The 13465-nt window shown below is 36.9% G+C and overlaps 1 protein-coding gene across 2 annotated transcripts; it reads left to right on the forward strand.

Annotated features, from left to right (window-relative positions):
- The first annotated feature begins 640 nt into the window (after nucleotides 1-640).
- LOC107766947 (zinc finger protein BRUTUS) lies at nucleotides 641-12899 on the forward strand. 2 transcript variants are annotated; one of them, XM_075240904.1, is made up of 15 exons: nucleotides 683-1100; nucleotides 1181-1216; nucleotides 3618-3827; nucleotides 5064-5258; nucleotides 5335-5690; nucleotides 5818-6043; nucleotides 6263-6431; nucleotides 6538-7749; nucleotides 7921-8092; nucleotides 8184-8402; nucleotides 8474-8611; nucleotides 10728-10962; nucleotides 11077-11136; nucleotides 12038-12109; nucleotides 12201-12899. In XM_075240904.1, the coding sequence occupies exons 3-15, from the start codon at nucleotides 3732-3734 to the stop codon at nucleotides 12330-12332; spliced, it is 3282 nt and encodes a 1093-aa protein (XP_075097005.1). In that variant the 5' UTR covers nucleotides 683-1100; nucleotides 1181-1216; nucleotides 3618-3731; the 3' UTR covers nucleotides 12333-12899. The 2 variants fall into 2 exon arrangements, with proteins under 2 accessions (XP_075097004.1, XP_075097005.1); XM_075240903.1 differs by lacking the exon at nucleotides 1181-1216 and having other exon boundaries at nucleotides 641-1100.
- Nucleotides 12900-13465: the final 566 nt, after the last annotated feature.

Here is a 13465-nt window from a genome sequence, read left to right on the forward strand (position 1 = left end):
AGATTAGGAATTTAAATGTTACTTTATTAACATCTTTATATCTAAAACACAAAATTATCTTCCTTCTTTTCTTTTGAAAAAAATATTCATAACCCTCCGCCACTCACAGAGTAACATACAATACAATAAATAGTAGCCAGTTGAACACCGATTGTTAAAAAATATTTTGAATAAAAATTGTATAGTATAAGTATAAAAAGCAAATTATATATTTTATACATATATATTAAATCTTGAATATCTTTAAAATTTCTAATTTCACACTGCTCTGCACTCTCCCAGGCCCCTCGCCCTATCTCTAAATCTTTTCTATCAATCAAATTACTCAAGGACAAGTATTTTGACTGATTAGTACTTGCATATAAATTAATGTAATATGATAGAAGTTTATTTTGACTGATTAATACTTGTGTATAAACTAATATAATTTCAAGGAAATTTTTATTTTGACTGATATTTTCAACCTGTCACTATCCTTATTTTGGTGTAAGCCTAATTTTTCCAAATCCCAACCTCAATCACGCACGTGCCCTTCCTTTTCCCCACCCCACTCATCCAACACATCATTCTGCTGACGTGTCCCACATTGCCACGTGGCCAACTATATATTGCTACCTCTTTATCCGTCCGATTTAACCCCTGGTGGAAACCTATACATACACACAAATATACATACAAAAACAGTCACGCCAAAAATACATGAAAAACAGCAAATTTGCAGATTGTGAAAATCTGAATCTGAAAATCACAAAGAAAAGCTAGAGAATTTTGTGGTAATATAAATAGTTGCCGAAATGGCGACGCCATTAACGACGGGAGGAATACAAGGCGGAGGAGGAGTAGCGGTAATGGCAGGGCCGAGTGTGGGACACGTGGATCAATCAGGACCGTTGAATAATAGACCGGCGACGGGACTTAAAGGTACATCGCCTATACGGATTTTCCTTTTCTTCCATAAAGCTATACGTGCGGAGCTGGATGCATTGCATCGATCGGCGATGGCATTTGCGACGAATCGGAACAGTGAAATTAAGCCTTTTATGGAACGGTGTTACTTTTTGAGGTCGATTTATAAGCATCACTGCAATGCTGAAGATGAGGTTCGTTTATAGTAGTTTTATATATTCAGTTTTTGCTACTCGATTTTTTTTAAAATAATTTTGCAAAATTTTATATGCAGGAAGCTTCTGGTGAATAATTTTGAGCAGCTTAGCAAGTATATATCACAAAAAAATTGAAATTTCCTTTTTAGTTTTGAGTTTCTCCTGCTCTGAAATACTGTGTGGTTTTTGTATCTGGTTATGTTTAATGAACTGGATTAATTTTAGTTGCATATGTGACATTTCCAATATTTTACTGAGTTAATAGAGGATTAGTGACTTACAAATTCAAATAAATAGGATATAATTTATAATAATAAGATTGGATTGTGTTGTAGTTGGTAAAATCTGATGAGACTACGTGTTTATTGCATCTTTAGTTCAGTTTTAGTGCAAATTGTTCTGCTCGAGTTCTTTTCTGCACTGGTTTTTTAGTTGATCCACTTTGGTTAGTGTGCTTCTGCTGGTGAGAGGTAGTAGGTACCCGGTAGAATAGTCGAGTTGTGCGCAAGTTGGTTCTAGACTCCACCATCATTAAAAAGATTCCTCTTTGGTTTGTGTGGTGCATGCGAGGTGGTGGGAAGATGGATAAGTTTTGAGCTCTCTGTAGCTCAAGATTTCAATTTATTTCATGATCTTCTCTGAGATATACAGAAGGTGGTTCGCTTCTTGATTAGCTGCTAGTGCAAGTATTGGTTGTTATGGGAGCTAGAAAACAAATATCAAATGTGAAGTTGAAAGTGAAAAGAAGATCTTTAAAAACTGCTTTTGCTTCATGCCTTCTTTAGTTGGATATACAATGTAGTATGTCAGGTCTCCTGCTGGTTATATTGTTATTTTTCTGCAGAGTTACTATAACTTGAATCAGTTATAGAGCTGTCTGCTTCCTGGCAACTGATTCCCAATTTTGAATTTCTGAGGCTACTAGTTACTGTGAGCATACATATGCAAAGTCGAATTTAAATCTGAATTTTCAGTTCTCCTGCTCTTGAAATGTTTATGTTTTTTGTCTGTTTTTGAACTGGAGAAGTTCTTGCATGAAATTTCCTGATGTTTAAACGTCTTAATTTCATTTTTTTTTAGTTTATTTTAAAAGTGAGACTTAGTAAATTATAAAAAGATAAATAAATGGTCTGAGAAATTGTAACAAAAAAATTGGATTTGTGTTGTCAATTTAACTAATGCGGTTGGTAGTGTCTTAATTTGGCTTTAAATTTCCTTTTCTGTGTTGGGAATTCTTTCTAATCCTCTTTGATCAGTGGGTTGTATGGAGAGGTGGTGCAAAGAGTGCTGGTTTTAGAATTTGTTTGTAGTTCTAGCAATATCTTCTTGTTTTTGGGTTAAATTTTTCTTTATTTATTTACAAAAGAAAGGGTTTTATCCAGTGTTATCAAAGGCGAAAAGTGCAATAAAGCTCTAAGGTCCGTTGTGGCTTTAAGCGCAAATAAAATGTGGGCTTTAATGAAAAAAGGCGCAACGGGAGAAAAAGTAAAAATATGCATGTAGTCCATGACTAATCATTATAAGCATGAATAATAAATATATAGACAAAGAAATTGAAAAAAAAAATTCACGATAAAGTGAAATATCAATTGTTTAAGGTCGCCTTCTCGGGATTACACTTATTGGCAAGGACAAGTATGCCTTAGAGCTTTGATGCGACACTAAAGCGCCCATAAAGCGAGGCGAAGCGCTCAATTTGTTTTGAGCCTCGCTTCAGGGCTTAAGCGCGCCTTTGACAACACCGGTTTTATCTCAAGGATTAAAGAATCTGGTGTGCTTTTTGTGTCGACATCTTCTGCTAGTTCCAGCATTATGTTTTATAAGAGAGAGGGAGAGAGAGGGAGAGAGGGAGAGAGAGGGAGAGGCCACATTCCATATGTGAAATTGAGAGAAACAAACAGTTTTAGGAACTGTTTTTCAGTACGGTTCACAATTGTGCTTCAATCCCTCTTGGGATAACACATTTTGCTTCACTTGCGGACTATGAATTTTTGGTCCTGGTAGCTTATTGAATCTCAAGAAACTTTATTTTAACTATCTTTGATCGTTTATTTTTTGGGAACAATTTTCAGTAATGGATGTTAAAAAGTGTTTCTCGGTTTTAATCGTGGAATCTCTTTTGATGTTCGGAACCCCTATGTTTTCTTTGGATGCAAACCCCATTAAGATCCTCTAAGTATCTCCATTTTGCCCCACGAGATAAAGAGAAACATTTCCACATTTTACGCCTTAAATTAACTTCAAGGAAATCGTGCACCTAAGAGGATCTATTACTTTCTTGCATGTTGAAAATACATTGTGGATTAATTCAGGGGATTTGTGCCTTCCCTTTTGCACCCCAGCATAGGAATGTAATTTTTTCTTTTTTCTTTTTCTTCCAATGGTATGACATCTCCTTTTTTGATAAATAAATATTTCATTAGTTACAGAGAAAAAGGGCTACTTCAATACAAAATGGAGCAAACTTGGTGTACCGCTTCAAACATCATAAGCATATCTTTGTGTGAATGACAGGTTATTTTTCCAGCACTTGATATACGTGTGAAGAATGTAGCACGGACTTACTCCCTTGAGCATGAAGGAGAAGGCGTGCTTTTTGATCATCTGTTTGCGTTACTTGACTCAGATATGCAAAGTGAAGAAAGCTACCGCAGAGAGTTAGCTTCCTGTACAGGAGCTCTTCAAACATCTATTAGCCAGCACATGTCTAAGGAAGAGGAACAGGTATCCTAGCAGAGTTTTACCTTTATCTTATTTGATGGGATGTGTGATATGCCTTGTTTTTCTATGAAATTAATTATTTTGTTGGCGTGAAAGGGAAAGCCCTCGGGATGTAGATCGTATGCATATATCATTATCACTTTATATGATTTATGTTTATTATTATATTTTTCATAACTGAGAAATGCAAGAGCCAATGTCGCACAGTTCGAACTCGGTGGATAATGGGCCTGTCCCTCTACCCTTCTCCACTTAAATATTAGGCCTTTGTTGGCGGTAGGGTTCGAACCTGTGGAGTGTGCCTAAACCACATATCATGTGCTGCATCTTACCATTAAAGACCAAAGCCTTGGGCGGCAGATGTTTGTTTATATATTAGTTAGAAATAAAATTGAAGATAATCTTATCCCAGAGATAAAATTATCTAGTCTTACTTTTTCAGTTAGACATACAGTTTTAGTGGTTTCTAAAGTTCTAATTGTTCAGAATATTTGATAAATTGATTTGGTATCATAATCCCTCTCTCCAGATCCTCATCTTTTTCTCTTCTCTCTCTTCTTTTCATTATTATTCCCTCTTTTCTCCCCTTTTTATTTCTCTCCTTGCCCTTTCTCCCTTCTCCCTTGTGTTGCAACATCAATCTTAGTATCAGAAGCGCCTCCGTTCTTTGTTACTAGTGAGGTTTCTACTCTTTCAAACTCACCGTCAAGGAGTGTGGCGGATAGATGGTATCCCTCCACTTTTAACCAGAGATCTCAGATTTCAGCCCTAGGAATGGAGAAACCCCCGGTAGATAGAGCTTCCCCCTTTAATGGACTTACATGGTGAGAATCTTGATTAATCGGGCCGTGGGTACCGAATACCAGATGGTTATACCAAAAAAAAGCTCTTCAACCTCTCTTTCATTCTTTTCTTTCGATATTCTCCATATGAGTGTGACAGGTATTGCTTCCCATGCTTGTTTTTACCGTGTGATATGCCGAGTCCCCTAACAGAGGAAGGAGGGATGGGTGGGGATTTGGTGGAAGTTCAGTTAGTTAAGTTAAACTTTCTAGTGTGAAATTTATCCTTGTTATTTTATTTTCTTGATAAGTAACTTACCCTTATATTTTATTGTGATGATTGTTTCCTTTGTTGTTTATTTGATTGGTTAAAATTGTTCACTTAATAGTTTATGTTTTTCTTCTTCATTTTATTGTCACTTATATTGATATTTGTTGTTATTGTGCCATTTTGCAGGTCTTGCCGTTGCTTATGGAGAAGTTTTCATTCGAGGAGCAGGCGTCATTGGTGTGGCAGTTTCTGTGCAGCATTCCCGTGAATATGATGGCTGAATTTCTGCCTTGGCTTTCATCCTCTATTTCGGCCGATGAGTGCAAAGATATGCATAAGTTCTTACACAAAGTAATTCCGGATGAGGAGCTTCTTCAAGAGGTGAGTTAGCTTGCTTATAGATGGTAAAGACCTTTGTTAAGCATAGCATAATTGATAAAATTCCCCTTTCATGAAGATTATGTTTACCTGGATGGATGGAAAAAAGTTGACAAACAAACGCAAGGCTTGCGAAGGGAGTACAAAGCACCATACTTCAGATTCTGTTGTTAGAGGCTTAATCAGTCAGGCGGAGGATGCTCCTTGTCCTTGTGAATCTTCTAGAAGTGAATTTCTAGCCTCAAATTTCAACCTTAAAGAATCCACTTTAAATCGTCCAGTTGATGAGATACTGCATTGGCACAAGACTATTAGAAAGGAATTGAATGACATTACGGAAGCAGCTAGGGAAATCAAGTTGTCTGGGGATTTTTCTGATTTGTCTGCTTTCAACCAGAGGCTTCAATTTATTGCTGAAGTTTGTATCTTCCATAGGTACGTGACATCATTATTTTGCTTAGCCGTTTGAGGTTTTGGCTTTGAACTAATTTTGATGGATTACGATAACTGCTAGCGTGCTTGAATCTGGTTCATTCATACTGTTTGCATAATATGGCTGCAGCATTGCCGAGGACAAAGTTATATTTCCTGCAATAGATGCAGAAATATCTTTTGCCCAGGAGCATGCCGAAGAAGAAAACGAGTTTGATAAATTTAGATGCTTGATAGAAAGCGTTCAGAGTGCTGGATCCAACTCAACTTCTGTAGAATTCTATTCAAAACTGTGCTCACAAGCTGATCATATAATGGAGACAGTGGAGAGACACTTCTGTAATGAGGAGGCTCAGGTGAGTAATCTCAGAATTGCAAAGATTCTGCAAGTTCAAGGTCTCTGTCTATAAATATCTCCCCAAGTAACATAAAATAATTGTTTCTAAAGTGATGAAAGCAAGCATGGTGTCTTCTTGCTATCTGAAATACTCAGATGTCCTTGTTGCTGTTGACAACTTAAAACCCAAGAGTTAATAGTAATTGATCTTGATTATTTGGATTCTCTGTGATTCCAGGTTCTTCCACTTGCGCGAAAGCATTTTAGCCCCAAACGGCAGCGGGAACTCCTTTACCAGAGCTTGTGTGTTATGCCACTTAGACTCATCGAATGCGTCTTACCTTGGTTGGTAGGATCATTAAGTGAGGAAGAAGCAAGGTCTTTCCTTCAGAATATGCATATGGCAGGTAAAGCCTAATTTCTACTGTTTGATTTAATTAGAACTTGGTTTCAGTGTCGACAATGATGGAAAGTAGACCTGTTTACCCCATCTGATTCAGTTTTCTAATGCAGCACCAGCATCAGACACTGCTTTGGTCACACTTTTCTCAGGTTGGGCATGCAAAGGTCGTCCAGCGGACAATTGTTTTTCTTCAAGTGCAATTGGTTGCTGTCCTGCTAAAGTTTTAGCTGGGAATAAAGAGAACTTAGGTAAATGTTGTGGTATCTGCACTTCTTCAAGAACTGTCAATTGTAGCATGTCACATAGTGAGCAAAGTAATGGTGAAAGGCCAACCAAGCGTGCAAATTTAATGTCAAAGGAGAAATGCTATCGTCATGATCCTTCAGGAGGTGTAGAACTTCGGAAAGGATCCACTGGTAATCAGTCTTGTTGTGTTCCTGCATTAGGTGTCAGTGTAAATAAACTGGGAATAAATTCCCTAGCTGCAGCAAAATCATTGCGTACTTTTAGCCCAAGTGTCCCTTCTCTGAACTCCTGTCTTTTCAACTGGGATACCAGCTTGATCAATGGTGGATACGCAACACGGCCAATTGATAATATTTTTCAATTTCACAAGGCTATTCGAAAGGATTTGGAATTTCTGGACGTTGAATCTGGAAAACTCACTGATTGCGATGAGACTTTCCTGAGAAAATTTTGTGGTCGATTTCGTCTCTTGTGGGGCTTGTATAAAGCTCACAGTAATGCAGAGGATGATATAGTATTCCCAGCTTTGGAATCAAAAGAGACGCTTCATAATGTTAGCCATTCTTACACCTTGGACCACAAACAGGAAGAAAAGCTGTTCGAGGACATTTCATCTGCACTTGCTGAGCTTTCTCTGCTCCGAGAAACCTTGAATGGTGGGAATTCATTAAAAGGTCCTTGTAGAAACTCGGGTTCTTGTGACTTAAATGAATATTCAAGAAAATACAATGAGCTAGCAACTAAAGTTCAAGCTATGTGCAAATCAATAAAAGTAACCCTGGATCAACATGTTATACGGGAGGAAGTTGAGCTATGGCCGCTGTTTGACCGTCATTTTAGCATTGAAGAACAAGACAAACTAGTTGGTAGGATAATAGGAACAACTGGGGCAGAAGTACTTCAGTCAATGTTGCCCTGGGTAACTTCTGCTCTTACTCAGGAGGAACAGAATAAGATGATGGAGACATGGAAGCAAGCAACCAAAAACACAATGTTCAGTGAATGGCTCAATGAATGGTGGGAGGGAACGCCAGCTGAAACTTCCCAGACATCAAGCTCAGAGAACAGTGTACGAGGTTGTTGCCATGCTTCTCTTACTTATTAGTTTTATTCATGTCTGTTCTCCGCTCTAAAGATGTTGCATAAGATATTTACGTTAGACAAGGCTATTATTGGAACTGAATTAGCAGATCTAGAATGACTTTTTCCCGATAATCTTTTTAGCATCTAAAATTATGTCTTTTCAGGGTATGAGTTTCCTGAATCTCTAGAACATAGTGATTCCACTTTTAAACCTGGATGGAAGGACATATTTCGGATGAATCAAAATGAGCTAGAGTCAGAGATACGGAAGGTCTCCCGAGACTCTTCACTTGATCCAAGAAGAAAAGCATATCTTATTCAAAATCTTATGACCAGGTTTGTTTTCAGTGAAGCCATCATCTAAAACCTTTGTGATTGCTATCTTTGTTATTTATTCCATGTAACCTATTAAGCATCTGTTGTTCAGTCGCTGGATAGCTGCTCAGCAGGACTCTGAAGCAAGATCTGTTGAAACTCCAAATGGTCAAGATGAAATTGGATGTTCACCTTCATTCCGTGATCCAGATAAGAAAGTGTTCGGATGTGAACATTATAAAAGAAACTGCAAGCTCCGAGCTGCTTGCTGTGGCAAAATATTTCCATGCAGATTCTGTCATGACAAAGTCAGTGACCATTCTATGGATAGGTAAATCGTTGGCCTCGTATTTGTTTCTAATAAAACTCCATTCCATGTTTAATTTTTCTAGTAATTTGCAGGAAGGCGACAACTGAAATGATGTGTATGAACTGCCTGAAAATACAACCAGTTGGACCTTCTTGCACGACTCCATCCTGTAACGGCCTCTCAATGGCAAAATATTACTGCAGCAGCTGTAAATTTTTTGATGATGAAAGGTGATACTTCAGTGACCCTACTTGTTTGCTATGTTGCGCGGACTCTCCAAAATGTAGCCGCACCCGTGTCGGATCCTTCAAAAATGCACTACTTTTGGAGGATCCGACACGTATCCGGCCACATTTTCGGAGAGTCCGAGCAACATAGCTTGTTTGTAGTTGATGACTTGATGTAGTAGGTTGAATCGCATAATGAACACCGAGTTATAGGATTTACACTATTGAAGATTAGACCAGGCTCTGCTTATTTTTCTTGGTTGTTAAACATCATTAATAAGATATTCTGCTTATCATTACAATTAAAAAGAATGATAGTCTCCTTACAATTTTTCCTTTTCTGCAATATATTACTTGCTTCATTTAGGTTTAAAAGAGTGAAAGTTCTCCCTACACTCAATGTTTTAAGAGGCATGCTTAAGCCTGGAAGCTATTTGCAGCACAAGTTGGAGTATCGCCTCGTCTAAGTGGTGTTTCAGTGCAAGCACCAAGGAGCTAAGGCAAATGTGCCTCAGCATCCATGTGCTTTGTCTTGAAGCGAGCGGCACTAGACAATAAACATAAACGGCAAGTGTTAAGCAATTGTTATGGATGAATATGTTAGCGATCCGGATTAGGAAATTAGAAACTTAGTATAAGAAAATTAGTCAGCGGATTTGAATCAGAAACTTAAACAACATCGTTACATTTGAATCAGAAATGGTTTTTACTTCAAATATCTATTCAATTGTTTCTCCAATTTCTTGTTCATATAATTATCATTTGTGATTATAATTACTTTTTTGCACGTCACAAGCATATATCTTATTGTTTTCTTGGTCTAGCATATGTTCACTAAATCAGGTGCTTTAGATGGGCTATGCACTCAAAAGTCCCAAAAGATCTTTTTTTTTTTGAATTGGTAACTATTGTATATATTAAAAACATCAGTACATAGGTTGCACTGAAAACCAAGTTTACATGGAGAGGATTAGTAGATGTTCTAATTCGAGACCTAGCAAGATCCTAGTATGTCTATGATTGTCAATGTATCTTCTATGTAAATCTATTTGCACCAAAAACAAAAAAGAAGAATACAATTGAGTTTGATTCCCAAAAGATCTTTAGTAAAAGAATGATAGTCTCCTTACAATTTTTCCTTTTCTGCAATATATTACTTGCTTCATTTAGGTTTAAAAGAGTGAAAGTTCTCCTTACACTCAATGTTTTAAGAGGCATGCTTAAGCCTGGAAGCTATTTGCAGCACAAGTTGGAGTATCGCCTCGTCTAAGTGGTGTTTCAGTGCAAGCACCAAGGAGCTAAGGCAAATGTGCCTCAGCATCCATGTGCTTTGTCTTGAAGCGAGCGGCACTAGACAATAAACATAAACGGCAAGTGTTAAGCAATTGTTATGGATGAATATGTTAGCGATCCGGATTAGGAAATTAGAAACTTAGTATAAGAAAATTAGTCAGCGGATTTGAATCAGAAACTTAAACAACATCGTTACATTTGAATCAGAAATGGTTTTTACTGCAAATATCTATTCAATTGTTTCTCCAATTTCTTGTTCATATAATTATCATTTGTGATTATAATTACTTTTTTGCACGTCACAAACATATATCTTTTTGTTTTCTTGGTCTAGCATATGTTCACTAAATCAGGTGCTTTAGATGGGCTATGCACTCAAAAGTCCCAAAAAATCTTTAGTGCTTTTCTTTGCTTTTCACCTTTGATAACACCAGCAACATTTGAAAATCATTAGATTTGATGCCTGAATGTAGAGATTCTAGAACTAGATTCTAAATGCTACAACAGGTGTCTCCAGTCTTCCGTTCAAAATAATGGCCCTTCTATTTATTTTTGAAGTTCTTTCTTGAAGCCAGTAATGCATAACTAATTACTTACACAAATTCTTGCTAAGTCAATTTCCTAAAACATCACACCCTGCCCCTGCATTTGTGAAGGTTTGTTTTGTCAATTTTGAACAAACTCACATGAAAATCATTTTAATACCTGATTCAATATTTCCTAAAGTTCAAGGATGGAGTCTTGTACGTGTTGCAAGATGATAATACATACCTCTAATAGAGCTTTGATCTTGATTTTCTCTAATTTCTATTATATCCTACTTCAGGACAGTATATCATTGCCCGTTCTGCAATTTATGCCGGCTGGGGCAAGGACTAGGTGTTGACTTCTTTCACTGCATGACCTGCAATTGTTGCCTGGGAATGAAACTTGTGGACCACAAATGCAGGGAGAAGGGTCTCGAAACCAACTGTCCAATATGTTGCGATTTTTTATTCACGTCAAGCGAAACTGTCAGGGCTCTGCCCTGCGGGCATTTTATGCATTCAGCATGCTTTCAGGTCTGTTCGTCACTTTTCTGCTGGGTTTTGCTCATACATTTGCTGTCAGAAAGGATATTGTGTTGTTCATTAGAAATCAAGATTGAACTAAAAGCAATCTCTTTATTTCCTCAGGCATATGCTTGCACACACTACATCTGTCCCATTTGCAGCAAGTCTATGGGAGATATGTCGGTAAGCGATGTTCATCCTTCATTAAATGAACTTTTTTGCAGAATAGTGATGGTTTGTGTAAATTCATAGCATCATATTTAGACACAAGAATATTGTTTATAACTCATTAAAATTTTGAAACATAGACTATAAAAATATAACGTACTGTTTAATTTTCTTTTTCTGGTGTAAAGAATGAACTTCCAGGTTGCATTAACAGTTGGTTTAATTTTTCAGAGGGCTAGAGTATAGTTATATTACCTCTATGTATAGTCAACACTAACTTGGTGTGTTTGTAATCAAACTTATTTGATTTAAATATTTCCTTTCTAGAAAAAGAAACTGCATCAAGCCTATAACATGGGACAGATGAAGGTGCATGTGTTTGGCAACCTAGCTGTTCCTGCATAAACAGGAGTGCTTGTTTTTGTTTGTTTGTTTGTGAATTCTTCTATTACTCCACCATCTTGTACTCAGTTATAAACCTCGCCTGATCCACGATGAGTCTTATCTATTTGTTAGAAAAAGAGAAGTATATATATTTTTTTGAAAAATCAATCCTGCAACTGAAGCATGTAACATCATACTCTTATTATGCTACTCTTTTTACCTTGTTTATGAACGTACTCGGGGGTGCACTTTGATATTGACCTGGTGTCTTATTTAATGAAATCTTAGTCATTTAAGAAAGAAAAAGAACGTTGTCTTTGACCATATTCTATAAAGAAGTCACATTGTCTACTCATTTCTTGTGGATTTTAATAGCATGTAGCCCTCCCTATATATTTCTTACATGTAGCCCTCCCTATATATTTCTTACTTCGAAGCCTTTCAATCTTTATGTATCCTTTTTTTTGGGTTCCGTTCTATTATATTTTGTGCTCAGATGAAGAATGATCTCAACTTCTGTCTTCTCTTGTAGGTGTATTTTGGGATGCTTGATGCTTTAATGGCTTCTGAGGTGCTACCGGAAGAGTTTAGGAACCGATGCCAAGTAAGGAATCTCAGTTTTATTTCCTTAGCAACTTTTATGCGTATTAAACTATTGAAACTTTACTCAAGATTCTTATATGAAATTTCTCTAGGATATATTGTGTAACGACTGTGGTAAGAGGGGAATTGCACCATTTCATTGGCTATATCACAAGTGTTCGTCTTGCGGATCCTACAATACCAGAGTTATAAAGGTGGAAACAAGTCCTAATTGCTCCAGCTAATGTTGAAGACCTGTTGGATTCCCCTCTCATAGAATTACGTACTTCTATACATCAAATTATTTAGCGCGAGCTCAATACATAGGTTTGTAAAATATGAGCATTCACTGTCACCAAAATTTTGTCATTTGTTGTACACGATATGCTGTTTCGGCATATTCACGTTACAAGCATGGAGTGTGTTACTGGCCTTCTCCATTCCGTAATGCATAATGCATTTCTACCTGCATACTACAGAGCCAGGCACTGATAAAACGAAGAAAAGCAGATAGAAGAGGCTTTTGGCTTGTAAGTACTATTCTTTTTCTTGTTTTCCTCTCTTTAAAGAGGCGGCAAGTTTCTTTATGAAATGATTTCGCAGAGGACAAGGAGGGCCAGTTCAGAACCGAATGTTTTCATTTGCTTTGGCTGTTGTATCAATGTATCACTCTTTAAGTTCAGATATTATGATAATGAGTTCTGTGGGCAGAACTTGAAAATTATAATACTCTGTGGACCCTGTAGAAATAGAACATACTCATTCCACAAGTAAAAGGGTTTCTTAATTTATGCATTTTCTTATTAATATTACTTCCCCGGCTTTCATCTTCTCTTTAGCTGAGGGTCTATCGGAAACAACCTCGTTGCATTCCCAAGGTAGGGATAAGACATGCGTACACACTATCCTCCCTATACCCCACTTGTGAAAATTTATTGGTTTTATTTTTTATTTTATTTTTTTAATTTTGTTGTTGTTGTTACTTGTTAATATAGCCGTGGACCAAATCAGTACGCTATGTTAGCCGGTCATCAATTGCATACACAAGTAGATCTGCCTAATCTGGGAACATACTGTTTATATGAAATTCAAGTGGTATTCTATGAATAAGAAAGTTTGCTTTCATTAACTATGATCTTATATTCGAGTTTTGAAAAAAGATAACTTTTCAGCAGGGAGAATTTTGGCTCCCCATTATTAGTAGGTTTATAAAAGAGAAAAATAAAGAAAAAGAGATGCAAAAAAAGGGGAAGATAAAGGGTATTCGAAATGACCATGTCAAATAAATAGTGTTCCATTAATCTTTGGAAAAAAGAATAATATCACAATTTTTGCGTACAATTTAATCTCTTAGAGGTAAGTAAAAGAGTCATAACCT

The sequence above is a fragment of the Nicotiana tabacum genome, chromosome 20 (genome assembly GCF_000715075.1).
Source record: "Nicotiana tabacum cultivar K326 chromosome 20, ASM71507v2, whole genome shotgun sequence".
NCBI lineage: Eukaryota > Viridiplantae > Streptophyta > Magnoliopsida > Solanales > Solanaceae > Nicotiana > Nicotiana tabacum.